Source organism: Mobula birostris, chromosome 18, assembly GCF_030028105.1.
Source record: "Mobula birostris isolate sMobBir1 chromosome 18, sMobBir1.hap1, whole genome shotgun sequence".
NCBI lineage: Eukaryota > Metazoa > Chordata > Chondrichthyes > Myliobatiformes > Myliobatidae > Mobula > Mobula birostris.
Genome location: NC_092387.1, coordinates 3,271,740 through 3,283,948, shown reverse-complemented (window position 1 = coordinate 3,283,948; position 12,209 = coordinate 3,271,740). Strand labels below are relative to the sequence as shown.

General features: G+C 42.8%; 1 protein-coding gene across 6 annotated transcripts in view; it reads left to right on the top strand.

Annotated features, from left to right (window-relative positions):
* Positions 1 to 12,209, top strand: part of LOC140211781 (leucine-rich repeat-containing protein 49) — a 127,315-nt gene that overhangs the window by 25,450 nt on the left and 89,656 nt on the right. For all 6 annotated transcript variants that reach the window (XM_072281925.1, XM_072281928.1, XM_072281930.1 and 3 more), the window contains one exon: positions 8,989 to 9,192. In XM_072281925.1, the coding sequence (XP_072138026.1) occupies positions 8,989 to 9,192 (204 nt within the window). The remainder of the gene's footprint in view (positions 1 to 8,988; positions 9,193 to 12,209) is intronic.

Sequence of the window (12,209 nt, the reverse complement as noted above, 5' to 3'; positions counted from 1 at the left end):
TAAAATGTGTGGCCACTGGGAGATCCTGCTTTCTCTGGCAGACAGAGGTTAGGTGTTCAGCAAAACAGTCTCCCAGTCTGCACCGGATCTCGCCAATATATAGAAGGCCGCACTGGGAGCACCAGACACAGTATATCACCCCAGCCGACTCACAGGTGAAGTGTTGCCTACCTGGAAGGGCCGTCTGGGGCCCTGAATGGTAGTGAGGGAGGAAGTGGAAGGGCATGTGTAGCACTTGTTCTGCTTACAAGGATAAGTGCCGGGAGGGAGATCAGTGGGAAGGGATGTGGGGGGAATGAATGGACAAGGGAGTCACTTAGGGAGTGATCCCTGTGGAAAGCGGAGACTAGGGGGGGGGGTAGGGAAAGATGTGCTTAGTGGTGGGATCCCATTGGAGGTGGTGGAAGTTACGGAGAATTATATGTTGGACCCGGAGGCTGGTGGGGTGGTGGGTGAGGACAAGGGGAACCCTATTCCTAGTGGGGTGGCGAGAGGATGGAGTGAGAGTGTGAAATGGGAGAGGTGCATTTGAGATCAGAGTTGATGGAGGAAGGGAAGCCCTTTTCTTTAAAAAAAGGACATCTCCATCGTCCTGGAATGAAAAGCCTCATCCTGAGAGCAGATGCGGCGGAGACGGAGGAATTGCGAGAAGGGGATGGCATTTTTGCAAGAGACAGGGTGAGAAGAGGAATAGTCCAGATAGCTGTGAGAGTCCGTAGGCTTATAGTAGACATCAGTAGATAAGCTGTCTCCAGAGATTAAGACAGAAAGATCTAGAAAGGGGAAGGAGGTGTTGGAAATATACCAGGTAAACTTGAGGGCAGGGTGAAAGTTAGAGGCAAAGTTAATGAAGTCAACGAGCTCAGCATGCGTGCAGGAAGCAGCGCCAATGCAGTTGTCGATGTTCTGAAGAAGAAGTGGGGGACAGATACCAGAATAGGTTTGGAACATGGATTGTTCCACAAAGCCAACAAAAAGGCAGGCATAGCTGGGACCCATACGGGTGCCCATGACTACACCTTTAGTTTGGAGGAAGTGGGAGGAGCCAAAGGAGAAATTATTAAGAGTAAGGATTAATTCCGCTCGACAGAGCAGAGTAGTGGTAGAGGGGAACTGGTTAGGTCTAGAATCCAAAAAGAAGCGGAGAGCTTTGAGACCTTCATGATGGGGGATGGAAGTATATAGGGACTGGACATGGTGAAAATAAAGCAGTGGGGGCCAGGGAACATAAAATCATCGAAACATTTCAGAGCGTGAGAAGTGTCACGAACATAGGTGGGAAGGGATTGAACAAGGGGGGATAAAGCATTGTCGAGGTATGCAGAAATGAATTTGGTGGGGCAGGAGCAACCTGAGACAATGCGTCTACCTGGACAGACAGGTTTGTGGATCTTGGGTAGGTAGGTAGAAACGGGAAGTGGGTGTGGGAACTATAAAGTTGGTAGCAGTGGATGGGAGATCCCTTGAGCAGATAAAGCTGGTGATAGTGTGGGAGACTCACTTTGAAGGACTCTTCATCTCATGTCCTTTGTTGTTGATGTATTTATTTTTTTAATTATTTATTTATTTTTATATTTGCGCAGATTTAGTGAGGGTTAGTATATGATGACATATAGGTACTTAGATAATAAATTTACTTTGAACTTAAATTTCATGCTCATAAAATAATGCTAAAAATGTATTATTGATAGAATTTCAGTGATAATTTTGGTTAAAATATCAAATTATCCAATAATTTGAATTAAATAATGTAGCCAAAACTGTCCAGGAAGCATTACAACGTAAACTAGCAAACAATTCTGATATGTATTTAATATATCAGTAATATTGTAAATATATTGTTTGATTAAGCTTTCTTTGTTTAAATAATTAATTATGATACAGTGCATGAATGGCATATGACATCACGTCACTGTGTTCGATGTGTGTGTCTTGTTTAAAGTAAAAATAGATTTACCTCCCAGCTCCTTTTGCGTTCAATTAGTTTTATGTTTGGAGTTCAAAGCGTAACACTGACAAGGAGGAAGTTTTTAAGGAACCTGTGATGATTACCTACATGTTGAACTGCAGCGACACGTTCCAAATTTAAAAAATTGAGGCCTCCATCGGTCGGAGTTGACCATGGATATTGCATCCTAGATGTCTGGCTACACAAGCCTGGGCAGTACAATCTGGAGAGCAAACTGTTGCCCATGCAGAGAGCTACCCCTCTCCACACATCTGATGAACGCAAAGGAACAGCAGAGACCAGTACAGTTTGGTACCAGCAGCAATGCAGGAGTTGCCAGTCAACATTGGACTCGATGTTGGACTGTCTTAGGGGCTCCGGCTCTGGGTTTACTTCCAGAACCTTCCCCAAGAGTGGGTATAGCTGCAAGGCAGCAGAAGTTTGAGATCACAGTTTTCTTTGTCCTAGATGAGCTGCCAACCACAATTGATGAGCCCCATCAGTCCGAAGCAACTGGTTTTAAGGCATCAGTAACCTGCCTTTGCCCATTCTGTCAGAAGAAACGGTTTCACTGGGCTTAGTAGTTAAGCCGCACATGAAGGCCAGAAGCTGGACTTGGTTGTCAAAGGCTATTGAGGCCCACACCATTGGGAGCATTTAATAGGTAGTGGGAGCTTGTCCCTATATCACCCCCGGCTATAACAACCTTAAGGAACCAATAGCACAGCTAGAGATTGTCGAGTTTTTTAAAAAGTGCAGCACGTTTATTTTCCTTCAGAGCAGGACATGTTCTTGGCACAAGGTAAGTCAATCAAGTTAAAATGGCAGAAAATGGAAGCATTTGCGGGTTCATAAACAGTGAGTACTAGGTGATAATCATCTTTTAAAAAGCAGAAATGACTGCCTATGTTGGAAAGATTGATGCATTTGATTTCACAACTGATAACTGGATTTTATATATGCAACAGATTGACCACCATTTTGAACCAAATGAAATAGCCAATGAGAAGTGAGTACCAGTTTTACTGTGTGCTTTGGGTTTAAAGGCATACAGTTTGATTTGAAGTTGAACTGCTGATGAACCAAAATGAACTTTGCTGATATTGTGAAAGTAATGCAGGAATATTTAGAACCAAAACCATTGTTGACTGCAGAATGCTGTAGGTTTCATAAGCAAAATCAGAAGGAAGGGAATCCATTACGGTGTACGTGGCTGAATTGAAGAGACAGAGCATTGTCGGTTCATTGGGCTTAATGTTTGTTTAGTTTGTGGAATCTTATAAGAAAGCATTCAAAAATGTTCCTAACTGAAGTAAACTTGCATTTAAAAGAGCCATTGCAATAGCTGCATCAATGAAAACAGCAGACGGAGTTGCAATTGACTTGCAGTCAGGAATGAAAGTGAGCATGAACAAAATTGCAGCATCTAGATAGAAATAGGCCAGGCCGAACATATTGTGTGGCAGGGGCTACATCCACCAGACCAATGCAGGTTTAAAGGTGAAACTTCCAGATAGTAGAACAAAGTTGGACAAATACAAAGAACATGTCAGGCAGACAAAAATAAATGGACTGCAGGAAAAAGAAAAAGCTAAGATGTCAAGTTGCACTTTCAAAAGGAGCATTAATATTAGATTATGAGGACACGCAGTCCTCTTTTATTGTCATTTAGTAATGCATGCATTAAGAAATGATGGTCTCTCTCCAGAATGATAACACAAGACAAACCGACTGAAAAACTGACAAAAAACACATAATTATAACATATAGTTACAACAGTGCAAAGCAATACCGTAATTTGATAAAGAACAGACCATGAGCACGGTAAAAAGTCTCAAAGTCTCTCGAAAGTCCCATCATCTCACGCAGACAGTGAACCTCCAGCGCCGCAAACTTGCTGATGCAGCATCCTGGAAGCATCCGACCACAGTCTGACTCCCAAGTCCGTCCAAAAACTCCGAGCCTCCGACCAGCTCTCTGACATGGAACACCGAGCACCATCTCTGCCGAGTGTTTCGATCCTGGCCCCAGCAACAGGCAATAGGCAAAGCCGAGGATTTGGGCCTTCCCCTCCGGAGATTCTCGATTGCACAGTAGCAGCGGCAGCGAAGCAGGCATGCACGCTGTTGATGAAAGATCTGAAATGAAGAGAGTGCTGCAGGATTGGGTAGCCTTGAGATTTGTCGTGAGAAAGCTAACATGAAACAAGCAATATGGCTTACACCAGAAGTAAACGGCAGATTAATTAAATTGGATACCAGCTTGGATGGGGGCTGTTTCAGTCATTCCAGAAAATGAGCTTGAATGGCATTTTGAAGATACTAAACTGAATCTTGCAGATATTCAGCTAAGAACCTACAAATGGGAAAAAAATAACTCCTTTGATAATGAAACACACATCAAAGTTGCTGGTGAACACAGCATCTGTAGGAAGAGGTGCAGTCGACGTTTCAGGCCGAGACCCTTCGTCAGGACTAACTGAAGGAAGAGTGAGTAAGGGATTTGAAAGTAGTTGGAGGGGGAGGGGGAGATCCAAAATGATAGGAGAAGACAGGAGGGGGAGGGATAGAGCCAAGAGCTGGACAGGTGATAGGCAAAAGGGGATACGAGAGGATCATGGGACAGGAGGTCCGGGAAGAAAGACGGGGCGGGGGGGGGAACCCAGAGGATGGGCAAGAGGTATATTCAGAGGGACAGAGGGAGAAAAAGGAGAGTGAGAGAAAGAATGTGTGTATAAAAATAAGTAACAGTTGGGGTACGAGGGGGAGGTGGGGCCTTAGCGGAAGTTAGAGAAGTCGATGTTCATGCCATCAGGTTGGAGGCTACCCAGACGGAATATAAGGTGTTGTTCCTCCAACCTGAGTGTGGCTTCATCTTTACAGTAGAGGAGGCCGTGGATAGACATGTCAGAATGGGAATGGGATGTGGAATTAAAATGTGTGGCCACTGGGAGATCCTGCTTTCTCTGGCGGACAGAGCCTGGATGTTCAGCAAAGCGGTCTCCCAGTCTGCATCGGGTCTCACCAATATATAAAAGGCCACATCGGGAGCACCGGACGCAGTATATCACCCCAGTCGACTCACAGGTGAAGTGTTGCCTCACCTGGAAGGACTGTTTGGGGCCCTGAATAGTGGTAAGGGAGGAAGTGTAAGGGCATCTGTAGCACTTGTTTTGCTTATACGGATAAGTGCCAGGAGGGAGATCAGTGGAGAGGGATGGGGGGGGCGAATGGACAAGGGAGTTGCGTAGGGAGCGATCCCTGCGGAATGCAGGGGGGGGGGGAGGGAAAGATGTGCTTAGTGGTGGGATCCCGTTGGAGGTGGCGGAAGTTACGGAGAATAATATGTTGGACCCGGAGGCTGATGGGGTGGTAGGTGAGGATCAGGGGAACCCTATTCCTAGTGGGGTGGCGGGAGGATGGAGTGAGAGCAGATGTATGTGAAATGGGGGAGATGCGTTTAAGAGCAGAGTTGATAGTGGAGGAAGGGAAGCCCCTTTCTTTAAAAAAGGAAGACATCTCCCTCGTCCTAGAATGAAAAACCTCATCCTGAGAGCAGATGCGGCAGAGATGGAGGCATTGCGAGAAGGGGATGGCGTTTTTGCAAGAGACAGGGTGAGAAGAGGAATAGTCCAGATAGCTGTGAGAGTCAGTAGGATTATAGTAGACATCAGCGGATAAGCTGCCTCCAGAGACAGAGACAGAACGATCTAGAAAGGCGAGGGAGGTGTCGGAAATGGACCAGGTAAACTTGAGGGCAGGGTGAAAGTTGGAGGCAAAGTTAATAAAGTCAACGAGTTCTGCATGCGTGCAGGAAGCAGCGCCAATGCAGTTGTCGATGTAGCGAAGGAAAAGTGGGGGACAGATACCAGAATAGGAATAAAGTCAACGAGTTCTGCATGCGTGCAGGAATATCCTCCCTTACCACCATTCAGGGCCCCAAACAGTTCTTCCAGGTGAGGCAACACTTCACCTGTGAGTCGACTGGGGTGATATACTGCGTCCGGTGCTCCCGATGTGGCCTTTTATATATTGGCGAGACCCAACGCAGACTGGGAGACCGCTTTGCTGAACATCTACGCTCTGTCCGCCAGAGAAAGCAGGATCTCCCAGTGGCCATACATTTTAATTCCACATCCCATTCCCATTCTGACATGTCTATCCACGGCCTCCTCTACTGTAAAGATGAAGCCACACTCAGGTTGGAGGAACAACATCTTATATTCCGTCTGGGTAGCCTCCAACCTGATGGCATGAACATCGACTTCTCTAACTTCCGCTAAGGCCCCACCTCCCCTTCGTACCCCATCTGTTACTTATTTTTATGCACACATTCTTTCTCTCACTCTCCTTTTTCTCCCTCTGTCCCTCTGAATATACCTCTTGCCCATCCTCTGGGTTTCCCCCCCCCCCCCCTTGTCTTTCTTCCCGGACCTCCTGTCCCATGATCCTCTCGTATCCCCTTTTACCTATCACCTGTCCAGCTCTTGGCTCTATCCCTCCCCCTCCTGTCTTCTCCTATCATTTTGGATCTCCCCCTCCCCCTCCAACTACTTTCAAATCCCTTACTCACTCTTCCTTCAGTTAGTCCTGACGAAGGGTCTCGGCCTGAAACGTCGACTGCACCTCTTCCTACAGATGCTGTGTTCACCAGCAACTTTGATGTGTGTTTCATTATCAAAGGAGTTATTTTTTTCCCATTTGTAGGTTCTTAGCTGAATATCTGCAAGATTCAGTTTAGTATCTTCAAAATGCTTTTACTGTGTACTGTACCAGCAGTTATGGTCGAAATGACAATAAAAAGTGACTTGATGTCTTCCTTTCAATTAGTTTTATGTTTTGGAGTTGCAAAACATTACAAATTCAAATAAATTGTTTGAAGTGAGAGGAGTGGAATAAGGAGTGTGTTGTGTGTTAATGATGACTGAAATCCAAGTTCGACATATTCACTGTCAGACCCCTCATTCAACGGAGTTACCTCTTGGAACTACAGTGGATTAATGTCAACCAATGTTTCTACATGAGTTATGAAAGGTCAATTCATATGCCTACCAAAGTGCACTGTTTTTCAATAAGCTACAAAGACTGAACTTTGAACCCTTAGCTCCCATTTCATTGGCAAAATGTAAATGAATCTTTACACTAAGTGAAGTGGGTATGCAAGCATTTTTTAGAAACACTCAGTGATATTTATTGTAAATTATGATTGTCATGATTATTGTGTTTTGTAACTCCAAAACATTAAAATAATTAAAAGGAAAAGATGGGAATCGCAATGTGATTCTAACTTTGTGTTTATTTCAAGCGAGGCACGAACTTTACACCTGGTAGCCTCACGACATATACAATTCATGTATTTTTACATTTGGCCCAGAATGAATGAATTAAATGAACAATAATATATTTACAATGTTACTCAAATATTACTGAAATATCAAATACACAACACCCCTTCCTGCTTAGCTATAAACTCCAACTCAATATAGAATGCATCTCAACTATATAAACAGTATACAATATGAATTAACTACTGTACAGGCATCCACAGCATAGTAAATTTTGTGGGATGATTGAAACAGCTGAGCCAGTGTCCAATTCCATTTTAGTTGATTTACCTTTCACTGCTGGTGTGGTGTAAGCCATATTGCTTGTCTCATGTTAGTTTTCACATGGTAAATCTCAAGTCTACTCAGACAGTTACCGTGTTATCAACAACATGCAGATTACTGCTCTTTTTGAAACTGAAACTTGACTTTTTAGCCTTTTCTCTTCCCTATGCAGTCCATTTATTTTTTACTGCCCGACATGCTCTTTGTGTGACCTCCATTTTTTTGCAAGTTTCACCTTTAAATCTGCTTTGGTCTGGTGTATCTAAGCCTCTGCCATAATGGTAACACAATTTGTTTGACCAGGCCGGTTTCTGTTTAGACATTGCATTTTTGTTCATGCTCAGTTTCATTCCTGACTGTAACTCAATTGTGTCTCTGTCTGTTGTTTCCATAGATACAGCTATTGCAACTGCTCTTTTAAATATAAGTTGTGCTTCATTTATGTACCATTTTTGAATGCTTTCTTGTAAGATTCCACAAACTAATTGATCTCTCAGTGCATCATGAAGCTCATACTGAATTCACAATGCTTAGACGACTACTTCTATTCAGCTATGTACACTGAAATGGACTTCCCTTCCTTTTGATTCAACTTATGAATGCATTACTTTCATGATATTGGCTAACGCCATTTCGGCTGGTATGATTGGAATAGTTAAACTTTGAAGCAAACTGTATGCCTTTAAATCCAATGCACTCAGTACACTTGGCACTTGCTTCTCATTGGTATTCCATTTGCTTTAAAATTGAATGTGTCTAGTTTCTGCTTTTTTAAAATGATTATTATAACCTGGTACTCACTGTTTATGAACCTATGAATCCATTTTCTGCCTTTTTAAACTCAATCCTGTCTTCTCTTCTGAAGAATACATGCTGCCCTGCTTTTTTTCTACTGGACAGCTTCTCACTATGCTTTTTTAAAAACGCGAACATCTCACTGCGCTTTAACAGGTAGGTCATCATCTCAGATTTGTTTTAAAAATACCTTGTCACCACTATTATATTTTGTAATTCTAAAACATTCAACTAATTAAAGGGAAAAGATGGGAGTCCGAAGTGTGATTCTAACTTCATGTTTACTTTAAGCGAAGTGCGCACTTACCACATGGAAGCGTTATGACGTATGCAATTCACTTACTTTTGCATATAACCCATAATGACTTAAATGAACAAGAATGCTTAAACAATAGATTTACAACATTTCTCATATATTACTGAAATACTAAATAGACATCAATGATCCAGCATGTTCAGTAGAAAATAACTGAGCTATCTCTAAAAATCAATTATTTGAGCTTTCAGATTTTAAGTTTGTTTTAAATGCACAGCTTTTGTTGAAGTGGAAATCAACTTCCTAGATAGTATTTTACTGAACTGAATACCTAATTCATTATCTTCCATCAGCAAATTCAAATCTTTATTTGTTGACCAGGCGAAATCTAACAGTCTGTCCGATACTGAAGGGTGAGCAGCAACTTCGCCTGTTGAATTTCCAGCACAATCTGATTACTCAGATAGAGCACATTTCCAATCTGCGTCACCTTATCTTTTTGGATCTATACAACAATCAGATTGAGGAAATCTCAGGTCTTTCTTCTCTGAAGTCACTTCGTGTCCTTATGCTGGGCAAAAACAGGTACAGAATTCTTATATTTACTGACTGTAGGTTGTTTTATCACAATGCAAAACTCAGTCTCGTGATAGCTGTTTAGAAATGGGGTGCAGTATTGAAAGATTATCCAGAGCACAGATGGTCAGAAGCAGTTTGAAACATGATAATCTCTAAGCCACTGAAATCACAACTGTCAGAATCAGAATCAGGTTTATTATCACCGGCATGTGACGTGAAATTTGTTAACTTAGCAGCAGCAGTTCAATGTACGACATAATCTAGCAGAGAGAAAAAATAATGATAAATAAAATAATAAACAAGTAAATTAATTACATATATTGAATGGATTTTTTTAAAACATGCAAAAACAGAAATGCTGTATATTTTTTTTTAAAGTGAGGTAGTGTCCAAAGATTCAATGTCTACTTAGGAATTGGATGGCAGAGGGGAAGAAGCTGTTCCTGAATCACTGAGTGTGTGCCTTTAGGCTTCTGTACCTCCTTCCTGATGATGATGCAAATCTCTCTTTCTCTATCACACACACACACCCATACCCATCCTAAAACTTGCTGAAATGGATGGGGTATATATAGATTTTTGTAAGTGTTTGACAAGGTTCCCAACGGTATGCTCATGCAGAAAGTCATGAGACACGGGATCCATGAAAACTTTGCAGTATGAATTCGGAATTGGTTTGCCTATAAAAGGCAGAGGGTGATGAAAGATGGACTGTATTCTGACTGATGGTCAGTAACCAGTGGTGCTCTGCAGGGATCTGTTCTGGGACTTCTGCTCTTTGTAATTTTTATAAATGATTTGAATGAAGAGATGGAAAGATGAGTTCCAAGTTCAAAGTATGTTTATAACTGAAGTATGTATGTACTACCTTGAGCGGCTATAGACAGATTTACCAGGATGCTGCCTTTATTAGAGAACAAGGTTGAGCGAGATATGGGTTTTCTCTTTGGAAAGCAAAGGGAGTTGAGAAGCGACTTGATAGAGGTGTATAAGGTTATCAGGGGCATTAGTAGAGTGGATAGCTAGAGACTTTTCCATTTGGATGAGCAACACAGAATCAGAATCAGGTTTATTATCACCAACATGTGACGTGCAATTTCTTAACTTAGCAGCAGTTCAATGCAATACATAATATAAGAAGAAAAAATAATAATAAATAAGTAAATCAATACTTTATACTGTATACATATATTGAATAGATTAAAAATCATGAATAAAACAGAAATACTGTATATTTAAAAAAAAAAGTGAGGTGTCCAAGGGTTCAATGTCCATTTAGGAATCGGATGGCAGAGGGGAAGAAGCTGTTCCTGAATTGCCGAGTGTGTGTCTTCAGGCTTCTGTACCTCCTACCTGATGGTAACAGTGAGAAAAGGGCATGCCCTGGGTGCTGGAGGTCCGTAATAATGGATGCTGCCTTTCTGAGATACAGCTCCTTGAAGATGTCCTGGGCACTTTGTCGGCTAGTTCCCAAGATGGAGCTGACTAAATTTAGAACACTCTGTAGCTTCTTTCGGTCCTGTGCAGGAACCCCGCGCCCCCCCCCGCCGATACCAGACACTGATGCAGCCTGTCAGAATGCTTTCCATGGTACATCTATAGAAGTTTTTGAGTGTATTTGTTGACATACCAAATCTCTTCAAACTCCTAATAAAGTATAGCCACTGTCTTGTCTTCTTTATAACTGCATCGATATATTGAAGCCAGGTTAGATACTCAGAGATCTTGACGCCCAGGAACTTGAAACTGCTCACTCTCTCCACTTCTGATCTCCCTATGAGGATTGGTATGTGTTCCTTTGTCTTACCCTTCTAGAAGTCCACAATCGGCTCTTTCGCCTTACTGACGTTGAGTGTCAGATTGTTGTTGCAGCACCACTCCACTAGTTGGTATATCTCACTCCTGTACGCCCTCTTGTCACCACCTGAGAGTCTACCAACAATGAGCTATGTACTTGAGTTATGCCTAACCACACAGTCATATGTATATAGAGAGTAGAGCAGTGGGCCAAGTACCCCTGAGGTGCACCAGTGCTGATCATCAGCGAGGAGGATATGCTATTACCAGTCTGCACAGATTGTGATCTTCTGTTAGGAAGTTGATCCAATTGCAGAGTGAGTTAGAGGCCAGATTCTGCAGCTTCTCAGTCAGGATTGTGGGAATGATGGTATTAAGTGCTGAGCTATAGCTGATGAACAGCTTCCTGACATTGTGTTGTGTTGTCCAGGTGGTCTAAAGCCTTGTGGAGAGCCATTGAGATTGTGTCTACCGTTGACCTATTGTGGCGAGAGGGAAATTGCAAGGGGCCCAGGTCCTTGCTGAGGCAGGAGTTCAGTCTAGTCATGACCAACCTCTCAAAACATTTCATCACTTTAGGTGCGAGTACTAATGGGTGATAGTCATTAAGGCAGCTCACATTATTCTTCTAATGCACTGGTATAATTGTTGCCTTTTTGAAGCAAGTGAGAACTGTCCATAGCAGTGAGAGCTTGAAAATGTTCTTGAATACTCCTACTAGTTGGTTGGCACAGGTTTTCAGAGTCTTACCAGGTACTCCGCCTCATATTTATTTATTTAGAGATACAGCATGGAACAGCCCCTTCCGGACCAGCAAGCCACGCTACCCTGCAACCCACCTCTTTAACCATAGCCTAATCACAGGACTGTTTACCTACTAACTGGTACATCTTCCGAATGCATGAAGATACTGGAGCACCTGGAGGAAGCCCACACGGTCACGGGAAGAACCTACAAACTTTCTACAGACAATGCCAGAACTGAACGCTCTTCTGCCCGGGTAGCCTCCAAAATTAGATGATCTTTGATTTCTTTCGTTTCTGGTAAAATCAACCCCCCAACCCCCCCTTTTGCCATTCCCCATTCAGACTCTGCTCTTAATCCTCCTTCTCACCTGCCTATCTCTTCCCTATGGTGCCCATCTCCTTCCCTTTCTTCCATGGTCCACTCTCCTCTTCTATCAGATTCTTCCTGCTTCTGCCCTTTATGTTTTCTACCTATCATCT